The following is a 12439-nucleotide window of genomic DNA, read 5'->3' as shown; positions in this document are numbered from 1 at the left end:
TGCAGAATTAGTGAGAGACCTCAGGGACTCCAAAACCACTTAGAAATGAGGAGAAAAACAGGAGGCATAGCGTTCCCATTCCTAGACAGATTCAGAGAACAGTGACGGAACAGAAAATTGTCACAAGGCAGTCTTCCCCAGCTGCTCTAAGATAGAGGCATTTGTGAAAAAAGCTTATTCTCTCCCCCTCAGTTCTCTTATACAATAGCATCACACTTTGTTTCTATAGCTCTTTCCCTCAATCTCCAAGACAAATGTTGCCACCACCATTAGCCCTTTAGAGCCGGCAGGTCCAGAAAACCCAGTGGTAACAAGAATACAAAATGCACACTGTTCAGATCTTGACATTTACAACTCTCACCAAGGGCAAACATCTGGGCGGGTTTGCTATACAACTGGATTTTCACAGAATGCACCTCCTACACTCACAGCAGAACTCTTTGGCCTGGCTATTTCAGTTACAAATTGCTGAGTAAGGTGAATCTAAATATCCGACAGCACTCCCTTTAACTGCATGGAAGAAAGAGGTTACAAAACAAAAGAACAGGTATAGAACACAACAGGCAGAGCTTGGCATCTTCTGACTCCTTACGCGTTCTTCCTGTCCTACGAGATCAAACTAACAGCCTGACTCTGCAAGATGCCGAGCAGCTCCACTTTCACGGACTGGGATTAGAGGGCTTCACTTGACATCTTGCAGAAACTGGCCCCTAAATTTTTAAGCATTTCCCTTTAACTATCTTTTGCCTGCCTTGTAGTATATGTATTTAGCTACTCCTTGGGCAAGACACTTAGCCCTCTCTACCTCACTTTCCCTATCCGTACAAAGATGGGTCTGGCTATCCCCATTTTAAAATGCCTGGAGATCTATGGATAAAATGACCTAGGTAAATGCTCACTATTACTATTACTAACTGGAAAGTCTATAGGCACCGTTGAGGTTCTGACACGAATGAACTATTCAGACAAGTGTATGGTTCTTAAACCAGCATCTTTAGAAGACAGGGCAGTGGTTGCAGTGTAAGGCTACAGAAGTTTAGCTAAGGCTACTTGGGGTCCTAAAAGTCAGACTCCAAAGCAATGATTGAAGGATAGGGAAGGTGATCATAATGTTGGATACTGGAAGTTAATGTTGCCTTTATATTCTAGACATGTTTGGATTTGTTTAAAGCTTTTAAATGAGTGACCAATACTTAGACTAGCACAGTGATGTAAATGAGGTGGGACTGCAGTCTGGAAATCTTGATCAGCTTGTGAATGGAAACCTGAATCACATGACAAAAGCGACACTTCAAGAATAAGAGAGGTCCTGAAAGACTCAAATGCCTAGCAACGGAAACAAGAATACAGTAGCAACTTATGATTTGTCAATTAATTTTATGGAAACTAAGTTTTAACTAAAAGTTTTAAACTAATAAGTAGGGGTCTTGAAGGTCATTCTAGCATTTCTGAAATGATTCCAAGATGCTACTGATCAGCTCTGCTCAGCTACTGATTGAGGCTAGTGCCTTGTCTCCGCTAGGATTTTTCTACCATAATCTCCCAATGGGTGCAGCTCTGTAGTGGTAGCACTGTAGAAAGCTGTAAGAAGACAAAGCTCAGATGTTTGACAGTCATCTATCCCTGCTTTAAGGAAAACTCCTTGTGTAGATAAAGCCTAGATGGCTGTGTTTGTCTAGATCATTTTCAAAGGCGCTCTTCAATCTCACCCAGGTCTCCTGATGCTGTAACTATACATCAGAGAGAGACTCTATTCCTGCATTTTAGTTATCCAACTTTACCTGCCTCATCCCTCAGATCCTTCAATGGCAAACAGGTTCAAAACATATTTGAAAATGAATGTTTCAGGCCATGGTATGTAGACTGTAACCATTTCAGCATCCCACCTAGCCACAGACTGCATCAGTGCATGTTTTCCTTACCCAAGTTCCATTCAGCAAGATTGGAAAGCACCCTAGGGAGGGAAAACTGAATTTAAATACTGCTTCAAAAGGATAGACACACACTGAAAAGTTACGCATCTACATGCAGCTAATCAGATTTAAAATTGCACGTATTGGCCATGTTAAACTAGCTCAGTGTATTAAGGATAGTGGCATAAAATTAATTTAAACATGTTTTTAAAGGAAGAAATCTTCATTTCTAACATTCAGTCTTAAAGCCCAGAATGCTGGATTCCCTGGACAGTTTTGTGGCCATCATCAGGAGTCCCTGATGACCTGGGTTGACTGACACCTGGGTGACCTCCCCTAGGTGAGGTGAATTGGCCAGGTAATAACATGTAATAACAGTGAGATGCACCCAGCTTCACAGCACTTTTAAGTCCAGAATGGTCCACTTAAAACACAGCATTCACTTAATCAGAATAAGGAAGGGTAAAATCACCAATATTTTACCTACTTTTTTGCATTCTCAAAAATATTCCTCAAATATGTTGTGGTTCTTCTTTCCTCGGCTTTCTACATTGAAAAAGCAGTTGCAGAACTATTAAAATTCTGCCACATAAAAGATCGATGAGAAACAGTGCTAGCTTTCCCTTCTAATGGGGATAATGCTACAGTAGTGCCTCTCAATCACTTTGAAAAGCACAACCTGCAGCTGGTAGAACTCAAGAAACCCACAGAAAGCTAGTGTAGCAGAAATCCAAGCCCCCAACCTGGTGGCAGATTGTGGAATTCAGATCTTATCTGAACCTATAGGTAAGAATTACAATCACTGACTGCCCTCCCATAAGAGCTACCCAATTTCCTCATCAAATGTCTAATGAGATGAGTTCCAACAACTTAATTCTTTACTTCTGTATTCAGCTTTAAAACAATGCTCACATCATGGAAACATAACGATGGATGCTTATCCAAACTGTTCATTTACCTCTTCTGAAAGTAGCTTATACCATTCTCTCCTGAGCACATTGTTGTTGTAATGCAAGTGTGGCTCAGCGTATTTCACACACTCCAGGTTTAAGTTTAGCTTTTCCCAGAAGCCTTTACAATTTTGAACCTACAAATATATAAACAAAAGCATGAATACAAACTGCACAGTTGTAAAACTATCTATTGAGTTTATCGCTCAAATGATGACATGAGAGAACTATGATAAATGCAGGGTTGGAAATCAGTCTTGGGTTATTGGTTTTTAAAGCCATTCTTGTACTGAGAAATTATTACTACTATATAAGAAAGCTATGAAACCTCTTACACAAAGGTTCTCTTTCAGCGTAGCAGGTGAACAACCTGCCCATTTTGCACCCAGGGAATGTTAGCTGAACAATGCAGACACTTTGTTCTTTCAAAAATTCTCCCATTTGATATTTCTTTTCTTTGTTTGGCAGTGGCTTTCTCGTCCTCAGCCATAACACTGCATTATACTGGCACGCCAAGGTTTGTACCATTACAGAATTGCATTAGCACTTTTGTTATAGAGTCCTGTTTGGGAAGTTGATATAACAAACTCAGCCCAGAAAAAAAAGCTTTTCCACAGCATTTTTTAAACCTTTTATTTTAACATTGAAATTGACTTAAAACCTAGGAGGGTAACAGGAAAAACCAAACACATACAATTCTGGTTTCCTGCGCCTGTTTTTGCACCTAGAATTCCACACTGGGTCTGACTTTAATTTATTTCTTTTAAATGGAAATTTGAGGCCATTATTAAGGGTCAGCAGCGTGCACTGTACTGGACAGGACATAGAAGATTAAACTCTAATTTTTGGAAGATAGTTCAAACCCCCCCCCCCCCCCATTTTTAAGCTTTACTCCTATATTCCTGTCACCCCTCCAGTTTGTCTGTCTTTCCTGGCACACCTTTCCAACCACTGCCATCATCTTAGCAACACTTTGGGGGCACCAGCAGGCTTTTGGCTGCCTCTGCCCCTTGCCAGTTTTCTTACCTTTAATAATTGCCACAATGAAGTTACCAAGAAAACTAAAATGGCAGTTCTGACACTGTTTCATAGCATGGAGCACATCTTACTGGAGAAAGTGACACATGAAAACCTCGCCTCCTTCCCTGCACTTTAATTCATACTCATATGGACCACTTCCCTTCCACTGTCAGTCACACAAAAATCCTGTGGCAACTACAGCGATGGCTTACACAGAAAAGGAACATCAGGAAAATAACTTCAGGGAAATAATGTATTTTTAGCTGTAGTTTAATGCAGTTTAGCAGTGGGAAAGCAAAGATAGGAACCAGCATCTTGCCCGTCCTGATCTGGAGACCACCCGTTGCCCACAGTATCCAATCTCTGGTCTAAGACTCAAAATATTTTGAATAAAACAGCACTCAATAGAAGATGAAGAGAAAAACCAAGAGTAAATGTTCTAAACATCCTATCTAGTCTAGGTTGGGATAGCTGCATAGTCAGTGAAAGTAAAATCCTGCACTTTCAGTGGGTCAAACAAGAATTCATATATCCTAGCACTGCAGGGTTTGTGTTAGACCATCAGATGCTTTCCTCCTTTCAGCCCTGCAGCATCCACAAGGCCCATCTGAGTTAGTGTGCCCTCAGAGTCAGGGACCTACCTCCCTGGAGACCAGTCCATTATTCCTCCAGGTTTCTTCGAGGGCAGGCATGACCATCCTTAATTGCTCTAATTTTTAAACAAACATTATAGCCCATTTCCCCTTGTATGTTGCATCTTCATTCAATATTGCATGGAACTGCTGCCCTGAGCAAACAAGCTGTTTTCTGTCCTTTGCCCCTTAACATTATTTCACATCTGCTTTTGAACCTGACTAGCTGGCTATTGGAAAATCCATCACGTGTACCCTTTCTTTGCATAGCACCCGAAGCTCACTTGCTCTTGAGTAGTCCTATCTTTCTAGAAGCTACTGGCTATTTCTCCCCCAGAAGGCTCTGACACAAACCTATTCTCCATCAATCACAGCTTTAAATATAATAGTTTAAAGCTTTCAAAAAAGGGACTAGTCATTTTGGTGCCAAACTTGAGATACTTTAAAGGAGACTAATTTTCAGAAAGTGCTGAGCAACCATCCACCCAAAAAACCCCACAGTCCCTTTTAAAGGTATCTAAAATGGAGTACCCAAAATCATTTCAAAAAGTACAGGCACATGTGACTATTCACTTAATTTCCTATTTCTCCAGTTGCACTCGAGATCAGGCATGACTTTGAAAGACAACCTACAATCCATCACAGCGAATTATGACACACTCCCACATAATTATGAGGAGACCCAGGCTAACTTTTAAAGTGTATAGTATGATTTAACTATACTCCCCAACTTTCGTGCAGCCTTAGCTGATAAGGGTCAGTCTGGGTTTTAACATAGTTTAATTAGGTTAAACACTTTAGGTTAACACAATTGACTGAGATTTTTGGTAGCGAATAGGCAAAATAACTAACACTACAACATATTACTACAGTATTTTTTGGCATAAGTGTTACTGTTAGGTTAACAACAGCCAGAATATACAACAAGGATGACATCTAGTGACCAGTTTAGATAGTTGCAGTTGCACAACCCTATGGATCTCCTGCCAGTCCCCCCTTGCATTGTTTTCAAGCCATACAAACCCGTTTGACACGATGAAAAGCTGCTTTTGTCTAGTGAGTCCATAACAAAGTGGCAGGTTTTAAGATTAAAATTTGATGCCACTGAAAACTAAAACCAGCAGAATCTTTTGGTCTCATTTAAAATGTCACCAGGTTAAAATAAAGGATTGTGTGTTGCCTAAAGTCTTGGTTTTCTGTGGCCTGTCCAAAGAGAGAAACAGGGTCAGGCTGGGTAAGAACTAGAGGAGAGATCTCCATAATGCAAGTGGAAGTGGTGTTCATTCTGCAGGCTGCCCTGTACCACCGGACAGTACAGGATTAGTGGCCCAGCCGGATACTGTATTACTGATGGCGTCATTTTTCAGAGATGCCAAACCAAAGGTCCTCCCCACTTGTGAGGGCTTAAAAACCCCCTGGCCCTTTTCACAAGAGCAGTCGTGTCAGACTATATTTACCCAACACAGTGAGGACTACTTGCCTGAACTCCTCTTGCAGTTTTGAATGGCTACAGCGGTCCTCTTCACCGCCTATCGTATGGATCTGTGTGCTACCACCTAACTGGTGGTGGAGGATGTATAACTAACTGTGATGAGAGGCACTAGGTAAATATGCAACAAAGCTCAATGCTTACTCCCTGCCTGTTCAGCAGGTCGGGTCACTCCCCCATGCCATGAGACTGCCTTTTCCGATGCCTGCCCCCTTGCCGATTCTGTGTGCCTCACTCTTTTCTTTCAAATTCTTCAAGACTCTTCCTTCCAGTTAGCCTTCCAATACAGACTTTTATCCCACTCTTCCTGACAGATTAAAACATGAGTGAGTATAAATATATTAACTTGTTCAAAGAAACTGATCAGATTTCTATGTAACACAAACAAACATATTCCATGAGCTTACAGTGGTGATCCTGGCCTCTCTCACAACCCCTTCTTCCCAAGCCTTGTGTATGTTATCCCTTGGTAGGCTGTTGAATTTAGGATCCATTTTCCTACTACATGTGGCGCACCCTCAAATGGGAAGGAATTCCCTGGGAGCACTCAGAAGTTCACAAAGGGCATGGGGCCCTTAAATAGAAAGTTCATCAGGGTTGGGAGATGTCATCGTGTCCGTGAAATGCCTCACGCACCTGAGAGACTGCAGAAATAATAAATAAAGGGCCAGATTCAATTCTATGTTCTGGTTGCTTTTTCACTCTTGGGCAACAAGAACCACCTAGAACCCCATTAACTGGCCAGTGAAACTGGGTTTATGGTGGTTTTGTATAATTGGAGCAGAGTAAACAAGCCAGAACAGAGCACTGAATCTGACCCCAGAGCATTTGTCTCTTAGCGTCACATAAGAGTCAGAGCACTTTGCAGTCAAAAGCAGCAGAAAATAAGTGTCTTCAGTTTAACTTTATCCTTCTCAGTCTGTTTAGGTTTTTACACACAAGTAGGAAAGGAGTTTCACAATCAAGAAGTGCAGCTGCTAAAGACCTTTGCTCCCAGAGGCTTGAGGTTAAATCTCAGACAAACTGAACAGCCTGCTAAATTTTGACCTCAGTGAGCACATGCAGCATATGGTGACCAAAGATCCATCTCAAGACCTGATCTCCCAAGTGTCATCAACTCCCAGTGAAATCAGTGGTAAGCAGCTAGGCCCAATTCTCCACTCACCCTGGTGTAAATCAGGAGCAATCCCACTGATGCCAGGAAAATTGGGCCCTTAGAGACAGTTAAAACTGAAATTTTAAACTAGTTCTGAGCACGTGGGGAGTAAGAGCACTTCTGACTTAAGTTATTCCATTTGACAATATTCTCAAGTTCCAGAGCAAGCTATGTCCAGGATACAGCTCCCACAAGAGACCTCTGCTCACATGCTGGGTTCCCAGAACTTTGAACATCACTCCTATGTTACTTGTCAGTGATTCTCTGAACATTCAGCACAGATCTTACTATTTTATTTACCAGTGTCCTTACAGCCATGTTCTCCCAACTGCCAAGTGCTCTTAACCTTCATACAAAGTGAAGACTTCAGTTGAAGGCAGTTGTGGGTAGGGGGAGATGAAGGAATCATCAATCCAGCTTTCATAGCAAATAAAGGAACTACAGACAGATTTCCCCCTTTTCCCCTGCCAAAGACTATAGAATCATAGAATATCAGGGTGGGAAGGGACCTCAGGAGGTCATCTAGTCCAACCCCCTGCTCAAAGCAGGGCCAATCCCTAACTAAATCCCCAAATCCCTAAATGGCCCCCTCAAGGATTGAACTCACAACCCTGGATTTAGCAGGCCAATGCTCAAACCACTGAGCTATCCCTCCCCCGAGTTCAGCTTTTGTATGAGGAGAGATTAAAAAGACTGGGACTGTTCCGCTTGGAAAAAAGATGACTAAGATGGGATATGGTAAAAGTCTATAAAATCATGAATGGTGGGGAGAAGAAAGTGAATAAGTGTTATTTATCCCTTCACATAACTTGAGAACCAGGGGTCACCCAATGAAATTAATAGGCAGCAGGTTTAAAAACAAACAAAAGAAAGTATTTCTTCACACACACAGTCAACCTGTGGAACTCGTTGCCAGGGGGTGATGTGAAGGCCAAAACTATAATGGGGTTCAAAAAAGAATTAGATAAATTAATGGAGGATAGGTCCATCAGTGGCTCTTAACCAAGAAGGTCAGAGATGCAACCCCATCGCTGGGTGTTCTTAGCCTCTGATTGCTAGAAGCTGGTATTGGACAACAGGAGATGGATCACTCAATGATTGCCTGTTCTGTTCATTCCCTCTGGGGCACCTGGCATTGGTCACTGTCAGAAGACAGGATACTGGCCTAGATGGACCATTGGTCTGACCCAGTATAGCCATTCTTATGTTCACCAGGTTCAGCTCCTTTTCCATACCCACCTGTACCCATACAATTGGTTTGTTTAGGTGAAACAGCCACTTCTTCTGAACAGCATGGCCAGAGTGATCACAACAATGCAAGCGCAGGGTACCGTGGCCAAAATGAAAGGAAAAATCCTGAACTGCTGGTGCTGATGAACATTAGGGATGTAAAATGTTAACCAGTAAGCATTAGTCTTACCATTTAACCTGCTTTAACCATTAACCCCCGGCTTGCCGGCTGCCTGGCCAAAGCAGACCCAGCCACTTAATCGGTTGACCATTTAAGCAAAATATTTGTAATCGTTTAAATGGTATTTACATCCTTAATGAAAATATAGTGACACCTCCAATGGCCCCAGTGAGAGGAGATGTACATTAGAAATCCCCCATGTCCCCAGTGCAAAGAAACTTCCCCCATCTTAACTTCGGTCACAGAATGAAGAGGCATCAAACAAACTGGAATGCATCCAGGGCGGGAGCCAATGTCCTTCCGAAAGAAAAGGGCAAAGACTTGAGAAACTACAGTGCATTTCTGAGACAGCAAAATCTGTCTGGAAAATTCATGTTTCTAGCAACCATAAAAGCTACTTAAACTAGAGCAATTCTTTCTTCATCCTTATTTTCAGGTAACATGTGCATTACAGTAATGTTTATAAGGAAAGTGACAACCCACACCCTTCCTACCAATAGCAACACCTTCATATGTAGGGACTTACCTTTAATTCAGGTAAAGAAATAATGTCCGTTATGCATGTTATTCCAGGGATAATCTATAAACAAATATTAGGAAATTAAAACATTAATTTAGTTTAAAAGATACAAACAGATATAACAGATTATAACACAAAAATGTGAAGATTTCATATCACTTTCCTCTGGGCAGTAATCTAGCTAACCAAGACAGCACATTCGTCTTTGCACAAAAGTAGTATGGAAACTATTTTCTCTCTGTGCTGGGATGAAAAGTGGTCTTCTCTGTCAGGATTAAAGTAGCTTGATAGATCCAGTATACAAGATAAACAGTCTCCAGCCGACACAGTGTAAAGTAAACATGTGTGTGGTGTTTGAAATTTTAAGTAACTAACATTTAAATAAGCTGCCAGCTCGCCAGAACTTTTGTAATGATTAGTGTTAATGAGGAAAATCAGACAGTAGGCCTTACTGGAGAAGGCTGAATACTGGAAAACTTTTGATTGGCTGGTGATTGTGTTAGCCATGTGTAGACCTGCCCAATGCTGTTTTCTCTATAAAACTTTCATAAATGGTAATACTCTCCAGATTGTGTACCTATTGGAAAGAACTGCAGGATCCTGGTGACTAAAGTTACTCTGCATCCATTATAAATACCACATGGGCACACAATAACTGGTATATTATTACATAAAAACCATAACCAATGTAATCATTCATAACAGTTACATAAATGCAATCACAGCTGTTGTCATTGACATTTCATAAATGCATTTACCAAAAATAAAGATTCCTGAAAACCATGACACATTAAGTCTAGGTAAGATAAAACAGGTATAAAATAGACAAACAAGCCACTAGATCAGAGGTGGGCAAACTACGGCCTGCGGGACTGTCCTGTCCGGTCCTTGAGCTCCCGGCCGGGGAAGCTAGCCCCAGGCCCCTCCCCCGCAGCCTCAGCTCGCCGTGCCACCAGCGCTCTGGGCAGTGGGGCTGTGAGCTCCTTTCGGGCAGCGCAGCTGGGAGAGCCGCCAGCCTACCCCGGTGCTCTAGACTGCGCGGCGGCATGGCTGGCTCCAGCCGGGCGGCGTGGCTGCCAGTCCTGCTGCTCTGAGCGGCATGGTAAGGGGGCGGGGGGGTTGGATAAGGGTCAGGGGGTCCCAGGGGGCAGTCAGGGGACAGGGAGCAGGGGGCGGTTGGATGGGGCGGAGGTTCGGGGGGGGGGGGCAGTCAGGGGATGGGGAATGGGGGGGGTTGGATAGGCATGGGAGTCCCAGGGGGCCTGTCAAGGGGCGGGGGTGTGGATAGGGGTCAGGGCAGTCAGAGGACAGGGAGCAGGGGGAGTTGGATAGGGGGTGGGGTCCCAGGGGGGCGGTTAGGGGTGGGGGTCCTGGGAGGGGGTGGTCAGAGGACAAGGAGCAGGGGGGGTTGGATGGGTGGGAGGTTCTGAGGGGGACAGTCAGGAGGCAGATAGGGGGCGGGGCCAGGAATTTGGGGAGGCACTGCCTTCCCTACCTGGCCCTCCATACAGTTTTGGAACCCCGATGTGGCCCTCAGGCCAAAAAGTTTGCCCGCCCCTGCACTAGATCATCTTCCAAAAAGAATAAATTTGCTTCCAAAAGCAAACAGGTCTTATGACAAATTTTAGAAAGAATAAAAACCCTCTCCCAAAGTTATTAGTGCTCGTAGCCGCTGATTCCTTACCCCATTCCAGTACAGCAGTGATGTATATGGCAAAAGTTTATCCAGCTTGCTAGTCTCTGGACACATTGCCCAGTATAAGGAAGCTGAATGCATTAAAAAAAAAGAGAGAGAGAGAGAGAGAGATTTACAGAGACAAGGCTGTATAAAGTTATAAGTCACCAAGAAAAAGCTTTATAGTCTTCCTTTTTACTCCCCCTTTCCCTCATTAATCTGTCAATTAATTGTTTAGGAACGAATCCTGATGTTGCCACTGCAGCAGCTTCCTTAGCGGTGGAACTTGATAAGTCTCCACTGCACAAAGGGAGGAAAGGAATTCCAGATAGCAGTGCAGGGGTGTGTCAGCTGCTTAGCCTCTGCTCAGCTGGGGTCCCCTGAACAGACACACAGGAGACAGGGCTCAGATTGGCTGGGCCAGGGGATCTGCTGATATGTGAAAATGTCACAGGATACACCAGCCATTATGCTGAAGCAACCTTCCTGGAATGGCTCGGTGACCTGGCTGAGGCTAAAGGAGAATTATTCCTTCCCCTTCTATTCATCTATCTGGCACACATCCCAGCTATTTGAGCCACCTGCTAGGCAGAGAATTTGGCTCATGAAAGGGCAAAATGGTAATGGATCTCTCTTCCTGCACAACTAGGTAGCTAATCACATTTGTAAAGCTGTACAAATTGCTATAAAACCAGAACTGCAATGTAGTTGTCTTCTCAATTAGCAACCGAGTACAGCCGTACAACAGCTGAGTCAACCAACCATTAGTACAATTAAAAAGATGAGGCAGCAGCAGCAGGAGAGTCAGTTTGCAGTTGTGTGACTTTATCTTCAGATGTCTCCCTTTAAGCAAAAATGTGCAGTGTGTAATTTAACATGCAATGCAAAAAAAACACCTACCAATGATCAATTCCTGTAAGGGGTCAAATGTAGAACATGCTGACAGGTTCTCAGAAATCCACTGAATAATCTGTGAAAGTCAAAAAATGGAGAGTTCATTACAGTTCTGTATTTAAAGCTTGTGTTCAAATGAAAGACTCTGGAATAGTCCATATCAATGAACATCTTTCGCCTGCAGTTCAGTGCCTAAAATAGTGACACAGAAATAAGTCAAACAATATTTTCAGAAAGAGAACCATTATACCCATTAGACTGGAAGCATGTTGGGGCCAACCTGGTCAGCTTCTAGGTGCTACCACAATACAAATGTTTGATGCTAATAGTGACCATGTCTTTATATTTGTCCTGTAAGGCAGCCAGCACACTCTTTTTAGCACTGAATAAGTAAATGTCAAGAAACTTAAGGAATTACCATCTATATTCATTCATTAGCCCATTCGTTTACAAGCCAACCCCCCAAAATGGATAGGCAAAAATAGCAAAAAATGAATGACCCTTTCATAAGCCGACCCTATATTTCAGGGGTTGGAAAACTTTGGCTCCCAGCCCGTCAGGGTAAGCCGCTGGCGGGTTGGGACATTTTGTTTACCTGGAGCATTCACAGGCACGGAGCCCCTTAGCTCCCAGTGGCTGCGGTTTGCCATTCCCAGCCAATGGGAGCTGCGGGAAGTGGCGTCACTTCCCGCAGCTCCCATTGGCTAGGAACAGCGAACCGCGGCCACAGGGAGCTGAGGGGCTCCATGCCTGCAGACACTCCAAGTAAACAAAACGAC

At 43.3% G+C, this 12439-nt stretch overlaps 1 protein-coding gene across 1 annotated transcript in view; it reads right to left on the bottom strand.

Annotated features, from left to right (window-relative positions):
- GSAP (gamma-secretase activating protein) overlaps nucleotides 1–12439 on the bottom strand; it is a 67048-nt gene that overhangs the window by 18388 nt on the left and 36221 nt on the right. The window contains exons 17-22 of the mRNA XM_065418854.1: nucleotides 11667–11736; nucleotides 10776–10858; nucleotides 9098–9151; nucleotides 2872–3000; nucleotides 2401–2459; nucleotides 1923–1954 (exon numbers count right to left, since the gene is read on the bottom strand). Coding sequence (XP_065274926.1) covers nucleotides 1923–1954; nucleotides 2401–2459; nucleotides 2872–3000; nucleotides 9098–9151; nucleotides 10776–10858; nucleotides 11667–11736 — 427 coding nt within the window. The remainder of the gene's footprint in view (nucleotides 1–1922; nucleotides 1955–2400; nucleotides 2460–2871; nucleotides 3001–9097; nucleotides 9152–10775; nucleotides 10859–11666; nucleotides 11737–12439) is intronic.

Source organism: Emys orbicularis, chromosome 1 (genome assembly GCF_028017835.1).
Source record: "Emys orbicularis isolate rEmyOrb1 chromosome 1, rEmyOrb1.hap1, whole genome shotgun sequence".
Lineage (NCBI taxonomy): Eukaryota > Metazoa > Chordata > Testudines > Emydidae > Emys > Emys orbicularis.
This window is presented reverse-complemented; position numbering and strand designations above follow the sequence as displayed.